General features: G+C 45.9%; 3 protein-coding genes across 5 annotated transcripts; 2 read left to right on the top strand and 1 right to left on the bottom strand.

Moving 5' to 3' along the window:
- Window positions 1-776: 776 nt before the first annotated feature.
- lrrc8aa (leucine rich repeat containing 8 VRAC subunit Aa) lies at window positions 777-12,752 on the top strand. Of its 2 annotated transcripts, none has more exons than XR_008833981.1 (4): window positions 777-934; window positions 6,109-8,227; window positions 9,606-9,973; window positions 11,254-12,752. XR_008833981.1 is itself a non-coding variant. In XM_056433381.1 (4 exons), the coding sequence occupies exons 2-4, from the start codon at window positions 6,119-6,121 to the stop codon at window positions 11,315-11,317; spliced, it is 2,445 nt and encodes an 814-aa protein (XP_056289356.1). In that variant the 5' UTR covers window positions 777-934; window positions 6,109-6,118; the 3' UTR covers window positions 11,318-12,752. The 2 variants fall into 2 exon arrangements, 1 of the variants encoding a protein (XP_056289356.1); XM_056433381.1 differs by having other exon boundaries at window positions 9,606-9,877.
- Window positions 12,753-13,224: 472 nt separating this feature from the next.
- Window positions 13,225-17,531, top strand: phyhd1 (phytanoyl-CoA dioxygenase domain containing 1). The gene is made up of 11 exons (XM_056433384.1): window positions 13,225-13,563; window positions 14,554-14,712; window positions 14,952-15,027; window positions 15,108-15,155; window positions 15,235-15,290; window positions 15,368-15,430; window positions 15,522-15,543; window positions 15,628-15,756; window positions 15,835-15,951; window positions 16,529-16,655; window positions 16,899-17,531. The coding sequence occupies exons 1-11, from the start codon at window positions 13,531-13,533 to the stop codon at window positions 16,945-16,947; spliced, it is 879 nt and encodes a 292-aa protein (XP_056289359.1). The 5' UTR covers window positions 13,225-13,530; the 3' UTR covers window positions 16,948-17,531.
- Window positions 17,193-20,923, bottom strand: dolk (dolichol kinase). 2 transcript variants are annotated; one of them, XM_056433382.1, is made up of 2 exons: window positions 20,834-20,923; window positions 17,193-20,300 (listed from the first exon to the last, which is right to left on the bottom strand). In XM_056433382.1, the coding sequence occupies exon 2, from the start codon at window positions 20,267-20,269 to the stop codon at window positions 18,587-18,589; it is 1,683 nt and encodes a 560-aa protein (XP_056289357.1). In that variant the 5' UTR covers window positions 20,270-20,300; window positions 20,834-20,923; the 3' UTR covers window positions 17,193-18,586. The 2 variants fall into 2 exon arrangements, with proteins under 2 accessions (XP_056289357.1, XP_056289358.1); XM_056433383.1 differs by lacking the exon at window positions 20,834-20,923 and adding an exon at window positions 20,404-20,492.
- Window positions 20,924-21,178: the final 255 nt, after the last annotated feature.

Genomic DNA, 21,178 nt, shown 5'->3' with positions numbered 1-21,178 from the left:
GTTGTGTGCATGCCAGTGTGGTCTCGTTTGGAGATTTACAAATACAAGTGGTTAAAAGGCCACTATATAAAGGCAATACAACATTACTTAAAGTAGTATCTTTAGGAAATACTCTTATGAACTGTTATTGTATAGCAGTTTATGGAATTTGAATTGAACCATTCATCTGGTTTATCTGTATAAGCACTGTCAGAGGTGGAATTCACCAAAGTGCTATTTTGACATACTTACATTACATTTATTTTACATTTATTTCTAGTTAATTACATAAAAATGACATTTACGTTTGATGCTTTAAATATATTATACTCACATTTCGAATGAAACTTTTAAGCCTACTTGACTATTGTGAGGCTATCTTTAGACTATGGAATATATAATTGTACTTAATTAACCACAGATGATCTGAGTACTTCTCCCACCACTGACTATTGCATACAAGTTAAAACTGAGCTACAACATTTAATAAAATATCTAAACAAAACAACCCCCACGTCACAATAAAAAGAAGAAACGAAGAAGAAAAACGTGGAAAGAAATATGCGATATCACAATAAACACATAATTTGCTCGTAATATTAAAAACAAGCAAACAAAATGTCTATTTTTTTATTTATTAATATATATTATAAGTCGCTTTGGCTAAAAGCGTCATCTAAATTACTTGTCATGTAACGTAAATAAATTGTCGTTATCACGCCACCGCCGTGCTTTTATTTTGACGGTGGCTCTGTATTAGTACTTCCGGCGGTCTCGTGTACCAGCAGTTGTCTTCATGACAGCCGACCTAACTGCTCAGGCTACACCTCGGTGTGGTTTTCTCCACCGTCACTGCTGCACGGGGGCCCCGGTCGGCCACAGCCGCTGAGAACCGTTTGAGAAATGAGTCACCCGAGTGCGGCGGAGCCGAGAGCCACCATCTTCACTACAACAGGTGTGTCCGCTCTTCTTGCTCTCGCGTCTTTGACTCGTCGCCGTGCGGGTCACACGGGGTTCTCTGCCGCAGCGCGCTCACTGGACCTCGGCGTGATTCACCTTTTCCCCCCGCCGCCACTCGGATGACTGTTGTTGTTCGGCTCGGTCTCTCTCTCTCTCTCCGACGTGTTATTTTTATCAGGCCGCATTACAGTCGCCCTCTAATTCCCAAAATAAAAAGCTAATGTAATATTATCCACCACCTCAGTGACGGTCCGCCACTGTTTAAGGCCAGAAAGGCAACGTACGCGTTATTAATGCTGGTGTTGCAGTCGATGGCTTACGCACAATATTACCGATAAAATACTGGGTTAACAATGCATAGAAATGCACAATTCTGATATAAATAATGACATCTGTCTCATTAAAGCGCTTTACTTTAATAAATGTTTGTGTTTTATATTGAGTTCACGCGTTTCTTTATGACACGAATATCTTAGGTACTATAAGATACCGTGTCTGTAATATAGAATATGGGTGATGGCACATGTGTAGAATAATGTGTGTATGTCATCACTGCAGTCCTTTCTAGTGACGTGCAAATCAAAACTGTCTAAATAAATAAAAATTTCATTTAAATGATGGTATCAACATGTGCCTTTACACAGTGTGACATCAGCAGCGCTGTGTCATCAGGAAGGTGCTCTCGGTGAGCCAGAACCAGTTACACCTGGTCGAGACTGAACACAGAGCCCTGCCGGCTGCAACACTTGATGCTCACAAGTCCACGATGCCAGGTTTGGGCAGATGGGTTGAGATCAGAAGCTGCGATAACTCGGTTGTCACAGCTTCTTTTGATTTATGAGGAACAGGAAATCTCCCATGTTATGTTTTGGAAGCATTTGTGTCTCTGTGATTTGCCAAGAACAACCGGTATTATTTGTATTTACACCCGCAGGATAGCGTTTAACATCCACACCTCCAGAAAGATGCACTAGATGGCTAACCGTGGTAACAGGCAGACACTTTAAATACCAGTATCCTCTCAAATTCATCTATTTGTGGAAAGGTTATTAATGCAGAAAAGACACATCTTATACTAGAGTTTTTAGTTTGTCAACTCTTCAAAATCCTCTGATTGTCATGTTATGAAAACTCTAATTTACATCACATAATCTGGATTGAGACTGATGGGGACTTTTTTTAATCCACAATAAATATAGTTTATTTGTCAACGTCATTAGAACATTAATTTCACTGTCAGTTTTGAGCACCACAACAATCCCAGGGTGTGCTCCATCAGCACCGAGGAGAAGCCGGCGCATGCGGGGGCCTCTCTGATGCTCGGACCTTAATGGGTCCTTCTGTGTGACTGCTACCCCTGTGAAGGAATATTTTTTTTCGCGGGGAGAATATTGAGAGATGTACCGATCACAAGAAGTGCAAATCATCTAGAATGTAATGCAACTTCCAGCCAGCAGTTGGGGAACGCTGCCTTCCATCAATATTTCCATCCAGCCGTCCATTTATTTTCTAAACCGCTTATTTTCTTCAGGGTTTGCAACGGGGCCTGGAGCCTCTCCCAGAATGGCCTGTGTGAGTTTGTGTGTACACCATAAACAGGTTGCCAGTACAACGCAGAGAGAGCCAAGAGCAAAAGGTTACGACTGTAACCAAGTAGTTTGTACGACTTGGAGTCAGAATTCGAAATGTGCTTATAGTTGTTCTAAAGGCGGATTGAAGGGTCACCATCCCAGTCGGCTGGTGGAGGGCAGATATCTGCTCATAAAGCAAAGTATTCTATAAACTAGAATGGGCACTCGGTAGAGCGCATACCTTCACATATCACAAGATTGGGCATTGAATTATGAACATGTTGGCATTAGTTGCATGCCAATTGGATACAAATTGACCGCGCTATGGTAAAAAGAAGATTTTGACCTTTTCATGACCTTGACCTTTGACCCGATCGATCCCAAAATCTAATCAAATGGTCCCCTGATAATAACCAATCATCCCACCAAATTTCATGCGATTCGGTTTAATACTTTTTGAGTTATGCGAGTAACACGCATACAAATAAATAAATACACGGCGATCAAAACATAACCTTCCGCATTTTCAATGCGAAGGTAATTAGATTTTTTTGACCTGACGATGGCGCCCGATGAAGAGTAAGAGTAAACCCTGGTCTCGGGTTTACTTAATTTCCATTTCAGAGTTGGAGATATCTTCGTCGGGAGTTTCTTTCTCTATTTCTTTTCCTCGACTGTAGTTGGGGTTGAGAGACTCTCGGTCCTCGAGGGAAGTAACAGTTGGAGCTGTGATTTTTTTTTCTTGTGGCTCCAGGTCCACCTGCAGCTCGATCGTGTGTCGGAGCCGCGTCGCCACAGACAAAAGAAGGTCTGTTAAGTTCAGAGTCAGGAGCGATACGGCTTCCAACGAGCAGCCGGCGGCGGGGTCGTTGGAGCCAGCGTTGACCGTTTACCTCTTTCATCCAGTTTTAATCACGCATGATGATGTCGCCTTCTGGTGGCGGAGAGGTCAGATGGCTGTAGTTCAACAAAGGAACACATCTTGGATGCTCTTTCAAAGTAAAAACCTCCGCCTGTCACACCGGATGCTCGGTTGTCGTTCCAGTTTACTTAAACTTATCGATACACCGTCATGTGAAAGGCCATTATTGACAGCTTTGACACCTGTTGCTTCAAGTTTCTCTGCTCTCTGCGTTTGGCATCGGGCAGCTGTGAAAGTGTGCATATTGTAGTTGTGTTGCCGGGCAGTCTGGACATCGCCTTGATGTCAAAGGTTGCTTGTTGTTGTTTTTAATATCATGCAAAATGATATTACTGCGTGTATAATTTCTGAGTACGAGTGAAGCAGCGACGTCACAGAGGAGGCCCCGAGCGACTGAACCGCCGTTCTGGTTTCAACTGGATGAAACCAGACTTTTCCTTTTTCTTTTTTTTTTTCTTTCTTTTTTGTGACTACTTGGCCAGCTATCCTCTGTTATCCGTGTCCCATAAGGAAGGGGCTAAGTATACAACATTGTATAAAACTTGTAAGCAGAAGTGGTGAGGCGTAACATTCCAGGATTAATGTCCAGCTTTGAAGCAACTTGAAGAGCCGTAGTTTGCTGTACTTCTTGCATCACTCCCACATTTGCTGTGAGGAAGCATCCTCGTGGTGGTTGGACGCCCGGGAGAGTCGCCTGGTTTTGGGGTTTCGTTGTTACGAGGTCAGCACTTTGTTGTTCAGCATCCCTACTCATTCACATTATTTATTTATTTTCTTCAGTCGTTCACATTTAGGTGTGATTTGACACCGACTTCTAAACCATTTTAAAAAACAACTTATTTTCTAGTCCTCTGCTTGAAATAACATACCCAAACTAAAAAGACTATCTCCTCTACCACACAGGACAATACATATAATAAAATAAATAATAAAGGCAACCCATGTGAGCTTTTGTTCAGATGTCTAAATAGTTGTATATATGTTATTGATTTAGAGTAAATAAAGATGAAACACAGCAAACATAGAAGTTTCAGGTTCGCCGAGGGTAAAAAAAAAAGCACTTTCAGAATGATTATCTCTTGGAAGGATTCAATTCAATTCAGTTCATTTGTATAGCCCAATTTCACAAATTACAAATTTGTCTCGGAGTGCTTTACAATCTGTACACATAGACATCCCTGCCCCAAAACCTCACATCGGACCAGGAAAAACTCCCAAATAACCCTTCAGGGGGAAAAAAAGGGAAGAAACCTTCAGGAGAGAACAGAGGAGGATCCCTCTCCAGGATGGACAGGTGAATAGATGTAATGTGTACAGAAGGACAGATTTAGAGTTTAAATACATTCAATGATGCAGTGCAAAGGTCAAAACCCAACCCAGGTCATGGCACAATATGTGAACAGTCGCTCTGCAAAGATTGACTTTGAAAAAGGGAAGCAGAACAAAGTTAGAGGTTTTAGGAAAGACAATTTCGAAGAGGTCTCCAAAATGGGCATTTGGGCACCAACTGTGTACTTTGAATTTGTTCACGTACCAAACCATATATTTCACTTGTATATTACTCATGATGTCCAACACATCCAAATACTGCAGTCTTTGGCTTAAAAAACAAACAAAAAACACACACACAGACACATCTACTTGGACCGTGTGATCCAGCAAGTCCACACATTATTATTGACATCTTTAAAGTTCTCCATGACCACGTCGTCTTTCACCCGTCGGACCCGTTTGGCTTCGACAGAACGAGCGTGCTGTGTCAGGATCGGCGGCGCTTTAACCTCCAGCTCTGCTCCGCCGTGTCCTGACTGCAGCGTGTTGTCGGTACATGCAGCGCGCCCACTCAGGACAACCCCGACGCAGTCGACATCACCGCCGCGGGAATGACTGGCGCTCTTTGTGTGCTGCCAGGCTGGTGACCTCCACACTCGGCCTTAAACTCGCCGTGTCGGAGGGTGATGACTGTATTGGAGTTGAGCGCCTACTTGTGTGTTGGATCTATTGATTTGCCTGACCCAGAACGGATTGATGGACATGCGATAGCAGGGTTCTTACGGTCATGGAAAACTTGGAAAAGTCATGGAATTTCAATATGGTTATTTCCAGGCCTGGAAAAGTCCTTGAAAAATCACAAAGGTTTTGGAAAAGTCATGGAAATGTGTTATATTCACATGTTCATTCACACTGTGTTTGAACAAATTAATATGTTTTTAAAAGAAAGAAGCTTGAATTATAAGCAGGCAATTTTTTTATTTTTTTTGCCCTGCGAGTGACTGAAAAGTTTGTTTGCCATAGCAACAGTAGCTCGGGGATAATCCACTATCATGTATTCACAGAGATTTCACAAAATATTTGGTCATGGAAATTTGGTTTAAAGTCATGGAAATCGATCGGTCAAAATGTGTCTGAACCCTGTATAGACAAAACAATTCATTAATACTTGAGTAAATATATGTTGCATGATTAAAATACCCACATATATCTTTTAAATTGCTTGTTTTGTGTGACCCAACACTATAAATGTATTAGCACGGCGACATAGAGCTCCACGATGGAAGGACATTTTGATGTGCTTGCATTGACCCCGATACAATCAGTGTTGTTTCCAAAAACATTAAATGTTCTGTTTTAAACCCGACACGTCGCAGACTAATCCCCTGTTTTCTGTCTCCTCAGATAAACCGTCATGATTCCCATCACAGAGCTCCGGTACTTTGCTGACACGCAGCCAGCGTACCGCATCCTGAAGCCATGGTGGGACGTTTTCACCGACTACATCTCGGTCATCATGCTGATGATCGCCGTGTTCGGCGGCACGCTGCAGGTCACGCAGGACAAGATGATCTGCCTGCCGTGCAAGTGGGTGGTCAACAAGTCCTGCGAGACCATGCCCGTGCTCAACGTGAGCGCCGCCGATGCCTCGGAGCCCAGGGGCATCCAGTACGACCTGGACCGCCATCAGTATAACTACGTCGATGCGGTCTGCTACGAGAACAAACTGCACTGGTTTGCCAAATATTTCCCCTACCTGGTGCTAATCCACACCCTTATCTTCCTGGCCTGCAGCAACTTCTGGTTCAAGTTCCCCCGCACCAGCTCCAAACTGGAGCACTTTGTCTCCATCCTCCTCAAGTGCTTCGACTCCCCGTGGACGACCAGGGCTTTGTCCGAGACGGTGGTGGAGAGCGACCCCAAGCCGCTGGGCAAAATGAACGGCTCCCTGGATAAGCCCTCGTGCGTGAGCGAGGACGTCGAGGCCAGCGTGCCCATGCTCCAACGGACCAAGTCCAGGATCGAGCAAGGAATCATCGACCGCTCGGACACCGGGGTGTTGGACAAGAAGGAAGGGGAGCAGGCCAAGGCTCTGTTTGAGAAGGTGAAGAAGTTCAGGATCCACGTGGAGGAGGGCGACATCGTGTACCGCCTTTACATCCGCCAGACCATCATCAAAGTCATCAAGTTCATCCTGATCATCAGCTACACGGCCTACTACGTCCGCTTCATCACCTTCAGCGTGGTGTGCACGGTGAACCTGCAGAAACTCACGGGCTACAGCACCTTCTACTGCGCTCACCCCCTGGCCACGCTCTTCAAGATCTTGGCCTGTTTCTACATCAGCTTGGTGGTGGTGTACGGCCTCATCTGCATGTACACCCTGTGCTGGATGGTCAGCCGCTCCCTCAAGCGCTACTCCTTTGAATCCATCCGCGAGGAGAGCAGCTACAGCGACATCCCCGACTTGAAGAACGACTTTGCCTTCATGCTGCACATGATCGACCAGTACGACCCGCTCTACTCCAAGCGCTTCGCCGTGTTCCTGTCGGAGGTGAGCGAGAACAAGCTGCGGCAGCTGAACCTGAACAACGAGTGGACGCTGGAGAAGCTGAGGCAGCGCATCACCAAGAACTCCCAGGAGAAGCTGGAGCTGCACCTCTTCATGCTCGGCGGCATCCCGGACACCGTGTTCGACCTGGTCGAGCTGGAGGTGCTCAAGCTGGAGCTCATCCCCGACGTCACCATTCCGCCGATCATCGCCCAGCTCTCCAGCCTGAGGGAGATGTGGCTCTATCACACGATGGTGAAGATCGATGCGCCGGCTCTCGCCTTCCTGCGGGAGACCCTGAAGTCCCTTCACATCAAGTTCACCGACATCAAGGAGATCCCGCTGTGGATCTACAGCCTGAAGAACCTCAGCGAGCTGCACCTCACCGGGAACCTGAGCGCGCACAACAACCGCTACGTCGTCATCGACGGGCTCCGGGAGCTCAAGAGGCTCAAAGTGCTGCGGCTGAAGAACAACCTGACCAAGCTGCCGCAGGTGGTGACGGACGTGGGCGTGCACCTCCAGAAGCTCTCCGTCAACAACGAGGGCACCAAGCTGATGGTGCTCAACAGCTTGAAGAAGATGGTCAACCTGACGGAGCTGGAGCTCGTCCGCTGCGACCTGGAGCGCATCCCGCACTCCATCTTCAGCCTGCACAACCTGGAGGAGATCGACCTGAAGGACAACAACCTGAAGACCATCGAGGAGATCATCAGCTTCCAGCACCTGCACCGGCTGGTGTGCCTGAAGCTGTGGTACAACCAGATCGCCTACATCCCCATTCAGATCGGAACGCTGACCCACCTGGAGAGGCTGTATCTGAACCGGAACAAGATCGAGAAGATCCCCAGTCAGCTGTTCTTCTGCAACAAGCTGCGCTTCCTGGACCTGAGTCACAACAACCTGACCCGCATCCACGCGGACGTGGGCTTCCTCCAGAACCTGCAGTACTTCGCTGTGACGGCAAACCGGGTGAGAGGCAAAGATGTGGCGACGTGTCCTGTCCACTTTTTCATTTTTGTGAACGCTTGTGCTCATTTCCTTTTTGTTCTTGGAGAACTTCCATCCGTTTGCACCAATCAAAGTCGGCTTTATTGTCAATTCCTCGACATGTACCCAACATACAGAGGAGTTCTCACCTCCAGTCAAAGGTCACATATTATTCACAAAGGTCAACGGTTTAAAACGACAAAGATCTTCAGAGACCGGTTGGGAATCATGTCCTTACACGACTGAGGCTTTGGCAGTTCTCTCTTATCAACACATACTTTTCCGTGTGCTACCTAAAATGTTCTCGGTCAGTTTTTTTCTGCTTTCCAGCGAATAAATAAAAGCCGACTCGGTGGCTTGTTGTAAACGCATTCCTGATCTGGAGACGGCAGCCAGTTTCAAGATGATTCAAGATGTTTTATTTGTCACATACACACACAGGGTGTGCAGTGAAATGAAAGTGGCAATGCTGTCGCACACACGTTGAACCAGAGTCCTCCCGTCTGGAACGAAGCACGCTTTTTGTGTATCGTATGAACTTCCTGTGGGACCTCATGATTCTTTACTCCTGTCCCCCTTTTATTTACTGTGTAATCTAGTTCCTCTCTGCTGAATTTGCCCCGTCGACTTCCTGTGGAGTAAATGATTGTTTTCGAGTAAACCCTCACAAATGGGCTTTATTTAGGATGTTGTTTGTCCGCTGCAAAGATAATTAACTTCAATGATTTGAGGGCCGTACCCAAAGCCATTGCAGCACGGATTAGTTAGTGGATTTGGCTTTGGGTAAAGTGCAACCTTTCAGTCTTAAAAAAAAAAGTTTTACTATCCTGGTGGAGCAATTTCATTCGTGAATGATCCTGAAAATGCTGTTTTTCACTCTGGGTCATTTTGTTTTCAGTAAAGGGGACTATTGCTGTTTTACTGGGTTCACTTATTTGTGTGCAGCAACACACATCTTCATTAAATGGGACCCCTCTGGTGTTTCTGAGGCTTTTCGTGCCTAAATCTGACATCATCGATTAAAATGATGTTATGTAATAGTGAGAATATTGTGTCCATCTATGTGTTTTTAAATCGTATGTGATTTCATTTTGAAAATTTATGAATAGAGATTGAAATTTGAGTTGTGAGACCAACAAGGAGGATTATAAAATGGAACAATGGCTTCATGTGACACAAGTACACAGAGGCTTCAAGAGGCAGGTTGTTGGTTTTAGTTTATTCATTTGATGCATTTTCTTTTTCCATTCATCTAAAGTCCGTCATCTGGTTTCCTGCCAATGCATGTGTATAAAAAAAAACTTCAAAAACATTCTCCCTGTTCACTATTAACTTGCACCGTTTGATGTTCTCTCTTCAGATCGAGACTTTGCCCTCGGAGCTCTTCAAGTGCAAGAAGCTGCGCACTCTGAATCTGGGGAACAACTGCCTGCAGACGCTGCCGTCGCGCTTCGGGGAACTCACCGGGCTGACCCAGCTGGAGCTGAGAGGCAACCGCCTGGAGTGTCTCCCGGTGGAGCTCGGCGAGTGCCGGCTGTTGAAGAGGAGCAGTCTGGTGGTGGAGGAGGACCTGTTCAACACGCTGCCGCCAGAGGTCAAGGAGCAGCTCTGCAGGGCCGATAAGGAGCAAGCGTGAGCCCGACCTCAGAGGGGAGAAGTTTGACCGCTCCGAGGAATCTTTTTACGTGAAGAAAATGACTGATGAAGATCAACCAATCATCTCACAGCGTAGGCCTTAACACAAACACACAGGACTGATGTCACGACATCAACGTACACACACGGGAACAAACTAGACGGCACAACGCCTGAATACCGATCTGGCGTTAGTTTATTAAGCCGGCTTGTGGGCCGACGCTTTCTTTGCTTTATGGGAGCGTCAGTGGAGAAATACACCTTTTTCACTTTGACTTTACCCAACAACATGTTATATTTAATCATGTAAAGCAGGGGTCATCTTATTTTGCATGACTAAACATCTCTCACACACACACACACGTTACCGGTGTGTCTTATTAAAGTGAGCGATGAGCTCCGTATCTGGTGAATTTGGCCCGTTGAAACAAAATCAAGAGTTTATTTCGTCTCCGAGGTGCATCATTTGGTACTTATTTTTAAATGCGACTACATATCGTCATGTGTGGAACCGGCTGTTTTGTGATTGTTGCAACATTTCACCAACGCGTGACACAAGCCAGTGAATGCCACACACAGCTGTTTGTACGCTCGCCCTTCTATTCATCGTGGGTTTATTACTCCAGGGGGAGCTGGACATGCGTCGGCATTTAGTTTATCCGTCCGAGAGGCGAAACGGGGACATTACCGCCAGAAGGAAACCTCCACGAGGGAAACATCGACTCACCGGCGAGCGACGCCGAATATGTTAATTCCACATTCACGCTCCGAGTTTAACGCGCTTCGTCTGCTTGAAACACTTTCCTCGTTAAAGCTTTGGATTTAATAGCACCATTTGGAGTAACCCTGCTCTGTTTACTCCAGCCAGGCATCTCGTTGCTAATATGGCCTTATTTTTTACAAGCCCGAATGCCCTCGTAATAATTACAAACCTCACGCTCGCGACTGGGGTTTTTTTGGGCAGTTTTTTGTGTGTGCAAGTGCGGTGAAATGTATAGCCGGAATGTGTTTGTTTTATATCGTACGTGGTTTTATCGTCGCCAGCTGTTTCTATTTTAAAGGGAAGTTCCACTGTAATTCGACAATGCACCTTTTGTTTCACCGAGGCTCCGGCTAAAACCCAGATGCCCTGCTTCGGGGGGTCAGGAGTAAACTGCTCCTGTTCTGAAAGAAGAGCCTCGGTCGTGAATGTGTTGACTAGCAACCTGCTTTAAAAGTTGTAAGAAAAGGTCACAGGCAGAAGAGAAAAGGAACAAATAACACAGCGAACATTAACACCGTTTTAAAATGGCACGGCCACCTCGATGCGTCGGCTCTCGTGTTTGTGATGCCAGGAAGTTGCCAAAACATGTTTCTCACTCCACTCTGCACAGAGTGACCAGCTGGGGGCCAGACGATGAACCCAGAGAGGCCGGTCCTTCCTGTTGCCACACGTAGCTGCAATTGGTGATTCTTCTGTGAGGGACGAGTTGTAGGACGACTCCTCATCCCAAAGGGAACTTGATACGGTAACGTGGCTCGTTGCTGTGCTGCAGTGCAGCTTCTGGTGCTGCTGACACCAACAACATGCCCCCTGCAGTGCACCAGAGTCCCATTAGGACATTGATTATCAGATGTGGTGACCTTTGGCCTTAACTTGGTGTTCTTCTGAGGTTGGATGATCACAACTCTGTGTGCTTTTCTTCTGACCTATGATTAACCCTTTAGTTTATTCTTACACCTTTTTTAGATTTGATCAAATGACTATTGATATATTCATGTATCTGTTGGTCTACGTCAGCATCGCTACACATATGTAGTCAGATATGTGTCACACTTTATCCTGCTGACTATTGGATTTATATCCACAAATATCCTTCTTTTTTTTTACCTTGAGAGCTCCCACAACAGTCACTTCCCTCCGAGTCACAAGACGACGAGCACATTAAAGCCGCCAGACTCCCTTTTCCTGCACGTCAGCGAGTCGGATGAAGGTCGAAGATGAGGTCGCTCCACGATTTGCAGAGCACCAAAAAAAAGACTTTAAAAAAAAAAAAGCCCCATGGTTACTTTTTTAAACTCTCAAGCGAGCATTTTAATTCCTATCATCAGAAGCGGCTCATCCTCATCGAAAAACCTTCTATGATTTTAATCAACACATGTTAAAGCGTTTTCTTTTTTGTGTGCAAATGCATAAAATAGGTTTTGTTATTTAGCTTTTGTGTTGCCCCCCGTGACGTTATTTAAGGTATGAGATATTAAAAAAAATCTTTATTTATGTTATGTCGGCCTTGAGTAGTGTAGTTTGTGTGAATCTGTCACATTTGCATCCACAGAGGTTTTTACAGACAGTGGGATGATGATTTTATTTGGATGCAGCTACTTTCCACAAAAAACAGACAAAGACAATCTGTCATATTTCTGAAGTGTGTACAGTTTAGGAAATCACAATATTCAAAACCCTGCATAAAAGAAGCCGCCTACTTTCCCCGAGCAGCATCCCTGTTGAACATGAAGCGTGAGCCGGATGGACAGACGCCGTCTGACGGGACACGGCCTTTTATTAATTAAGCGTTGCCAAGTGGACTGAACACTGGCTTTTCAAGCGAGATGTCTGTAACCATGGACAACTGAAGTTTTTAATGTTCAGACCTTACTTTTTGTACCATTCATGATATTGAAATAAACATTAACACTGAATCCGGTTCCAACCAGTGTGACTTCCTCATCTGGGGGATGGTTCTTATTTCAGGAGAAGATTCTAAGCACCGAACTTGCTGACAAATGTAGTTTTGAATACTTGTGATGAAGTTGGCTTCTAACTTTTCTTCTTAACAGACAAAGCACAGCAAAACATGTATTACTGTGTGTAATAAATGTCTCTAGATTTTAATGACGGTGCCTGGTGGTCAGTACTTGAGTCAGAATGACAAAATCACCCTTTACTTTTAACTCGTACATTACTGAAATTAACTTCAGCAGCTATGGCCATGTATTATATAGGCAGTGGCAAAGGAAATATTCGGATAATTTATTTAAATAAAAGTAGCAATTCTCCAAGTCCATGTAGAAAATATCACTTAATATTCAGTACAATTGTGTGAACATTACCAGAATCTGTGTAATCGGAAAGCATCATAATGGTATTTTTTACTTTGGTATTTTATTATATAGCATTTAATAATATTTGATCATGTTAGTTTTGTTTGTCAAATAAAATAAATTGGAGCAAAACATACAGTTTACTATATATATTTACATAAAAGTATATGTAATTTTATTTATTCCTAAGTAAGGTATAAGTGGCTCAAATGTGTCTCGAAGGAAGCTATTCGTTGACTTAAATGTACCTGATTCCGCCACTGCCTCGTCAATAACCGCGACTGACCACTAGAGGGCGCTGTAGTTCAGCTGTATTTATTTCCCCAGAAGAAGGTTTGACATGAGCGACATCTAGCGGACACCCTGCGCTACTACAGCGCCACCGTGAGCAGCTTCTATGAGTCTGCGTGAGCTGCAACCAAAGAGTTAAAGTCCAAAATCCTATTACGGCCTTTCTGTGGGGTTACACTTTAATTAATTTTGACGTGTCACGTGGTCGGTAATCTTCGGCCGCCGGTTGGAGTTTAACCGCGGTGCCTGTCCCCGGAGCTGGAGCCCTCCTGACAACCATGGACTTTATGACGGACCAAGATGTGCAAAAGGTAAGGTTTAATTACCATTAAAAAGGACAAGCTACAGCTCACTGTAGCTAACTGTGTGCTCATGTCGGATAAAATACCCCGAATAACACAATTAAAGGAACTATATGAACTGTGCAGAGCTTTATATTCGTGTCTCTACTCTATCATATCGCTTCGTATTGTTGTCATTCCCGGAGTTTAAATGGCACATCGGGCTCATGACGTAACATGCAGCCACAAGTGGCCCGTTAAAGAGTGCACGAGCATATGTGTGTATTTATTCTGTTGTGAAGCACCGGATTCGCCTTTTTAAGCTTTTTAAAGAGAATGTCCCTTTTTTTGTGGAGACAACCAGGACGTGAATACTTAATAGACTACACTTAGAGCGCCTTTCAGGAGCAGAAGTCAACCGTTATACATGTTATGTAATAATATTATTAAATAGAGAATGGATACAGTGTGTACGTTTGGGACTTAAAGATCCTTTACAATGTGTGTGTGAATGGCGGTGAGACAATCATTTGATTAATCGATCAATGGCTGACAAATCAATATAATTATCAATAAGAAATATTTTTATTCCTGCATGTCTTCATTTGATCTGGGAGCGTATTCTATAACATTGTTTAAACCTTTTGATGAGCCTTTTTTACTATTCTGACAATGATACAAACAATTAGTTGGGCAAATATTCTCTTAAATATACTCTTAAATTTAAATAATGCACACATGACACAACCAGACACGGAGGATCAACGTGTCCTGGCTCGTAATTGAAACTAAATAATTTAAAATAAGTGAAATTAAATCACCATTCAATCAAATGGAAATAAACAACAGTTAGGTAATTAATTTTGTACATTTTAATCAGGATTTTTATGTACATTTTTGAAAATAAAACACCTTGACACACACAAGAAATAAAAACTACAGAGGACATGACCCCTAAATGCTGGCTTTGTGAATGGTAGAGTCTGACACAGCAGCACCTTCCTCCCTTTTTTTTTAAAGTTCATTGAGGATGGGTACGTGGTTCTGGACGGGCTGCTGACCTCCTGGGAGTGCGAAGAGTTGAGGCAAAGGATGGCGGAGATAGTGGACCGCATGGACGTCCCGGAGCACTGCCGCACCACCTTCTCCACCAATCACGACGAGCAGCTCAAAACACAGGTGACCTCATGCACAGTGTGAGATGAGCATTAAACAGCGTCAGCAGATCACCGGCTCATCTCGCTATATTTCTTTTTGCATGCTTTCCATCGTATTGCGCCAACAAAGATGCAGGTAAGTTTCTCACTAATGGTCCACGTGGTCTTCCGGTAGATTTCCCGGTGTCCCTTCAGGCTACGATAATAACAGCGTGTGTCATCAGTCTAGTCAGTCAGTGTGCCTCTCCCTTTGTAACGCAGGGAAACGCCGACTACTTCATCACCAGTGGAGACAAAATCCGCTTTTTCTTCGAGAAGGGCGTTTTTGACGACAAAGGTGAGCTGTGTAATTATTTTTTCATATTTTTTATTTGGCAAAATGCCAAATTTGATGTGTAAACATGTCTTGTCCTACAGGGGAATTCATCGTCCCAAAACAGCGGTCGCTTAATAAAGTTGGACACGGTGAGTTATCGAATCTTTCCAGAAATTTCCACAAAAAGTTCACGATTAATCCACGTCGTTTTTTTGGGGTCTTTTTTAGCACTACATGCCTTTGAGCCGTTGTACAAAAAAGTGACTCACTCACCCAAAATCCAGGTGAGTGAGCTGTCGAGCGACATCAGAGACCCCGAAGCTCGCGGTCACAGAATAACCGTGTAACTGTTTTTTCGTAGGGCGCAGCGAAGAAGATGGGTCTGGTGAGTCCGGTGATCCTGCAGAGCATGTTCATCTTTAAGGTAACGTCTGTGTGGAGGGCCCTGTGGCGTTGTGTGTTGTTGTGTGGGGTAGTTCAGGGTGTGATCTTATTGTTTCTTCTCACTCCTCCAGCAACCCAGGTTCGGTGGAGAAGGTAAGACAACGAACAGATTGGGAAAAAAAGAACAGAACTCTGTGTGTAAAACTCGTGAATTATACCCGTGGAATGTTTTTTAAGTGACGCCGCATCAAGATGCCACTTTTCTTTACACGGAGCCCCTGGGCAGAGTTCTGGGCCTGTGGATCGCCCTGGAAGACGCCACCGTTAACAACGGCTGCCTGTGGTTCATCCCGGGGTCGCACAACGGTGAGCTCCCTCACAGGTGACCCCCCACGCCTCGGTTATTCTGTGATGTGTGGAATCATGTTGTTTTTCTCTCCCCAGGTGGCATTACTCGCCGCATGGTGCGCACGCCGCCGGGCTCCTTCCCCCTGACCGACTTCGCCGGTCGAGAGCAGACCTACGCCGACGAGCAGTTTGTGGCTGCGCCCGTTAAAAAAGGTAATTCACTTGAGTCTTTACATTTCAAGGCAAATTGTGCATTTTATAGTGCACAAATAGTCACTCAAAGGAAGAGTTTGACAGTTTTGGAAAAACATTTGTTCTCTTTCTGAGTGAGTGGGACGTCCAGCCCGCCAATAAATACCTGTGAAAAACATTTGACATGTTTACACTTTGATTTGTGTACATATTAAACATATTATTATTATTTTAGTAACATAATATCATGTCAATAAGGGAGCTTTAGAGGTGATGAAAGACTGATTTGTTGACCTTAGCACAGAGCTAGGCTAGCTGTTTCCCCCCGTTTCCAGTCTTTATGCTAAGCTAACCGTCCGTAGCTTCATATTTACTTTACAAACATGACGGAGGTATTCTTCTCTAATCAAGACAAAATATGTGTATCTATTTTCCTAAAAACATAAAACTATTCCTTTCTCGAACCTAATCTACAAATTAATCGAAAAACGTTAAAGGAATTCATCCAGCCAAACAAGTTGAATGTTTTGGGGTTTCGGACAGTTGGCCACTTATTTTGGACGTTTTATAGCCGACGCATAACTTGATGAATGTCCAGGTGGTGTGGTGCTGATCCACGGGGAGGTGGTGCATCGCAGCACTCAGAACACGTCGGAGGACTCTCGCCACGTCTACACCTTCCACCTCATGGAGAGCCAGAACACCCGCTGGAGCCCCGACAACTGGTGAGAGGGAACGAGGGCCTCGCGGCGTTTCTTATATACAGATTTTTTTTTAACGTTTAATAAAGAATATTAGTAAATGGAGAGCAAGTCAATGCGTCACTATCCTGTAAATTCCGTGTTCAGCCGCACTGCAGCGGTAACTCTAGTAGAGAAGAAGTCTGTTGGAGAAAAACACAAATATAGAGTTCCACTTTTAATTTGTATTGTGTGACTGAGTTATTTCCGTCTCTTCGGTCCTTGAAGGTTGCAGCCCACTGAAGAGCTTCCTTTCCCCCCGCTCTACACAAAATGAAGGATCTGGTTTTGTGGGTCAGTCGGTGCTGCAGGTCATGGAGACACACAAGAGCCTCTCTCTGTCCTGATGATCACGTCTTTACTCCTTTGAACCGCGGAAAATGTGCCGCAATGCTGCCTCTTCTGTGGCAAAGTTCATACTGGTGACTAACCGGCATTTATGATGATTGTACTAATGTTTTTTAAATGAGATTACATTTGAAAATGAATTTGAGTAAAGCTTTTTTGGATCAAGAGACAATACAGCTGACACGTCTTTTTAATTCAGCAACTCGTCATTAACCAAATTTATTCTTCCACGATCATTTGTTCTAATTTAAATTTGTGTCAAAACAAAATGGCAGATTCCTATTTTTACAGACAACAGTAAGCATTATTTTTCAAGTATGTTCATGTTCAAGATGCAACTTGAATAAAAAGCAAATAAATCGTTTGTGTCAATGATCATCCACCACAATATACCTTTTATGTTAATAAAAAAAATCAAACAAAGGATTAATGTGTTTTCAGCCAATCACAAAATCTTGTTTCTGAATTATTAAATGTGTCAAACAATTTGACTAAAATAAGGCATGTACATTTGTTCTTTTCTTAATTGATGCACTCAACATGCAATATTATATATATTTTAAATGTAAGGATGATTGCAAAAACATAATAGGAACATGCTAATTGATAACAAAAAATAAGTTACAGGTAATCAAACACTAAGGCTGAAGTAAGCATCCTCATCCAAGAATGAGATGAAACTATTTGCGGATATTTTCCGAGGATCAAATATACAATAAAATGGATAAGTTGGTGCAAATAAAAAGACATTTTTGGGCCCAAAGCATATCTACAGACTCCATAAATATGCAGAGTTTGACGGCTCAGTGTCACAAGGAAATGTATAGATCAAGTGTACCTTGAAGGGGTCCCATCAAACTAAAATATACTGTCGGGTACTTGTGACAGTACTGAATGTCATGTTAGTGTCATGCAAGAGCATAATGAGTTTCTGCCATACTGAAATACAAACCAGCCCTTAGAGTTGACTAGGGCCGTCATGCTTTCATCTACAATAGTAGTCGTGATAGAAAATATACTTCTTAAGGCAAATATTTTCCGCAGTAAGTCCTTTATATTGCAATCGGGGAGGCGATATAACCTCAGAACAAAACAAAAAAGTCAATTGAGAAACGGATATCGCTAAGCCAACTTTAAATCCTGTTCTTCGAAGGCGATGCGGAGGTGTGGGACTCGATGGGGGGGGGGGGGGGGGGACGTCAGCAGTTCGTACTCACGCCGGCTTACGGTAAAGTTCTTCTGGAAACGATCGTCTACTTCCTCAAAAAAGCAGCAAATGACGCAATCCGAGGGCCACAGACGCCGACGTCATGCTACCATCACGTCTGCTGCCGCGTCGAAGGAAGGAGGCGGTTCATTTAGCGCCCCGTTGGTTTGTTGACATCGCCCGGCTCCATCAAGATTTAACTTATTTTCTTGTGCCGACAGAGACTTCCGTTACTTCTATTCATTTTTTTTTCCCTCCAGATTTCTTGCCTTTTTTTCCACCCCTTCCCGTCTCAATGATCTTCCATTTTAAAGAGCTTCAGGACAGCGGAAGGGAATCTGTGTGTTCTCCCTCCGGTCATTCAAAGCAGCAGCAGGATGAAGAGGTAGAGCGGCAGCAGCAGGTTGTCTATCTGGGAGGTGTAGGCTTCCAACATGGCCACCAGCGTGATGGAGCCCACAATCCACGAGTACGTGGAGTTCAGATTGATGCCCCCGTCGAAGATGAGGAAGATGGCCACGGCGATGATCTGGGCGAACACCGACGTCGCGGTCCCCTCCACGGTTTTCTTGGTGCCGGGCCAACGGATCTCCCCCACGGTGCTGCCGAACATCGACGCCACGGTGTCCCCGACCCCGACGGCCAGCACGCCCGCGTAAGGCACCAGGCTGCCCGCGCCGGGTAGCACCCCCTTCGGGGCGCAGGGCCCGGGGAACAGCCAGATGGGCAGGGACATGCCGAGCAGCAGGTACACGTGGGTCAGGATGAGAGGCCCGGAGTCCCGCTCGTCCAGGAACAAGGTGAGCAGCTGCCGGAGCGGCTGACCCAGCGGCCTGATCCGGAAGTAACGCACGTACTCCAGGAACAAGAACATCGCCAAGCAAGCCACGGACGCCACGTGAAGCAGCTGCCGGTCGTACACCAGACCCGGGACGTACGTGGCCACCGCGATCAGGTGGAAGTACTTTCGGACGACGGTGGAGGCCTGGTGCTTCTTGGAGCCCGACTGGCGCCGGTAGTTCTGGTGCAACACCACACAGGCGGCCACGGCGGCCAGAAACAGCCAGTAAGCCAGCAGGTAGAGCCGCCGGTCGTTCAACGTGACAAAGTCCAGCAGCCACATGACGGGGTGCCGGCCGACGAAGAGGGAGAGCCACGGCATGAGGATGCCCAGGCCCAGGACGGCGGTCATCACGTGGAAGAACAGGGACGAGACCCAGGTTTCGGACTCCATGAAGCAGAAGAGGAGGGCGAAGAAAACCCCCAGCAGCAGCGAGCCCACCACGGCCACCGGCAGGAAGTAGTTCACCGGGTCCCCTTTGACCTCCACGAGGTTCAGGGAGCGCTTGATGAGCTGGTTGATGATGAAGCTGATCCCGCCGACGATGAGGAGCGCCTCGCCGGGCGTGAGGCAGCGCGGCAGCAGGTAGAGCACGATCAGGCTGAGGTAGACGAAGATCAACAGGACCTCCAGGACCTCGATGACCTCGGACACCGTCAGCGTCTGCTTGGCCATGTAGAGGATGGCGCTGCCGGACACGCCCGCGATCACGCACGTGTTGGTGGGCACGGGTCTCGTGATGCCCAGCGCGATCAGCGAGAGGAACAGAGCCAGCATCATGCCGGTGATGGTGACCACCATGCAGAAGCGCTCGAAGTAGACGTTGCCGGAGGCGGAGCACTTTTCCTTCAGCACCATGCCCAGGAGAGGCATCACCATGGAGGCCGGGACGATGCCGCTGTTCGCCGAGGGGCGGAACTGGAACACGGCGCCCCCCGACCTGAGCAGCCGGTCCCATTTGTGCTGCGCGTAGAACGCCTGGATGAAGAGGGCGATGCTGCACCAGGAGTGCTGGTTCCACAACGCCATGTGGACGCACAGCACCACGGCGAAGACCACGGAGGACTCCACGAGCACCGGGTCGATCAGCACGGCGGCAGGGTGGGGGCTCGCAGGGAGGGAGACCGGGGCGATCGGAGCAGACGCTCTGCCACGGCGAAGGCCTTCCTCGGGCATGTCCTCTCTCTGGCACACTTCATCCATTTTGGAGCCACTTTTCACTTGCAAAGGATGTCTAGAAGAGAAGGGGGGGGGGGAGTGTTTAGGTTAGGTAATACACAAATCACTACAAAAATAGAACAATGAAAATGCATTATTGAGTCCAGTAGTTGTGAGACCATGAGTTATATTGGCGTATCCCAGCAGTGGACCTTTGCTCATCCTTTATTTGCTTCCCGTCATGAACTATGGCCACACTAACCTTCACCGAGTCAGCGTGAAACACACACACACACACACGCACACACACACACGCGCCAAAAACATGCTCTTGGCTCCATCGGCTGCAACCTTTAGTCCAGATATGCTAAAAAGAAGAAGAAACGCGTCTCCAGTCATTCGTTCCATCCGCGCCAACATTGCGCAGCACGGACCGGCTAACCCTAGTCAACAAAAAAAAAAGGGGGGGGAGCGCGTCCCCTCTGCGAGCCAAGGATGCTGCACCATCGGACCGCATCAAGCTAGCGGCGGGATTTCAGCTGAGTTCACACAACGCCGCGGAGGCCGCAGCTGGCGGCGCAATGGCAACGAGAAGACGAGTCAACGTACCACATACGTGCAGTGGTGTCTGCACAGCGGCGCGGTGTTAACGGGATCGCAGCCGTCCTCTTTTTGATAGATTTCGTTCCTTTGTCAGCCGTCGTTTCTCTCACACTCAGAAGGAGGGGGCCATATTTGACAGCCGGGGTCACGTGGTACACGCGTGAAAATATCTCTTAAAGGCGCGGTGGTACATTTGTATTAATTGAAAATTATATGTATATATTTATGAAATAAGATCATTTTTTACGGTATTTCTGAAAGCGTTTACTATTTATGTTACTTTGTATATATGTATTTATTAAACTACCCCCTTATTTGCTTTATAGCTATTTCAGTAAATATATATGAATC

Source organism: Pseudoliparis swirei, chromosome 15, assembly GCF_029220125.1.
Source record: "Pseudoliparis swirei isolate HS2019 ecotype Mariana Trench chromosome 15, NWPU_hadal_v1, whole genome shotgun sequence".
Taxonomy (NCBI): Eukaryota; Metazoa; Chordata; class Actinopteri; order Perciformes; family Liparidae; genus Pseudoliparis; species Pseudoliparis swirei.
The sequence above is the reverse complement of the archived record's forward strand: the minus strand, read 5'-3'. Positions and strand labels throughout refer to the sequence as shown.

Bases quoted from the DNA above. Each gene is read 5' to 3' on its own strand.
- lrrc8aa (XM_056433381.1), top strand. From the start codon at position 6,119: ATGATTCCCATCACAGAGCTCCGGTACTTTGCTGACACGCAGCCAGCG. The intron at 8,228-9,605 runs GTGAGAGGCAAA...TTCTCTCTTCAG, and splicing joins TCGCTGTGACGGCAAACCGG to ATCGAGACTTTGCCCTCGGA. The intron at 9,878-11,253 runs GTGAGCCCGACC...CACTCTGCACAG, and splicing joins AGGGCCGATAAGGAGCAAGC to AGTGACCAGCTGGGGGCCAG.
- phyhd1 (XM_056433384.1), top strand. From the start codon at position 13,531: ATGGACTTTATGACGGACCAAGATGTGCAAAAG. The intron at 14,713-14,951 runs GTGACCTCATGC...TTTGTAACGCAG, and splicing joins ACGAGCAGCTCAAAACACAG to GGAAACGCCGACTACTTCAT. The intron at 15,431-15,521 runs GTAACGTCTGTG...TCACTCCTCCAG, and splicing joins AGAGCATGTTCATCTTTAAG to CAACCCAGGTTCGGTGGAGA.
- dolk (XM_056433382.1), bottom strand. From the start codon at position 20,269: ATGGATGAAGTGTGCCAGAGAGAGGACATGCCCGAGGAAGGCCTTCGC.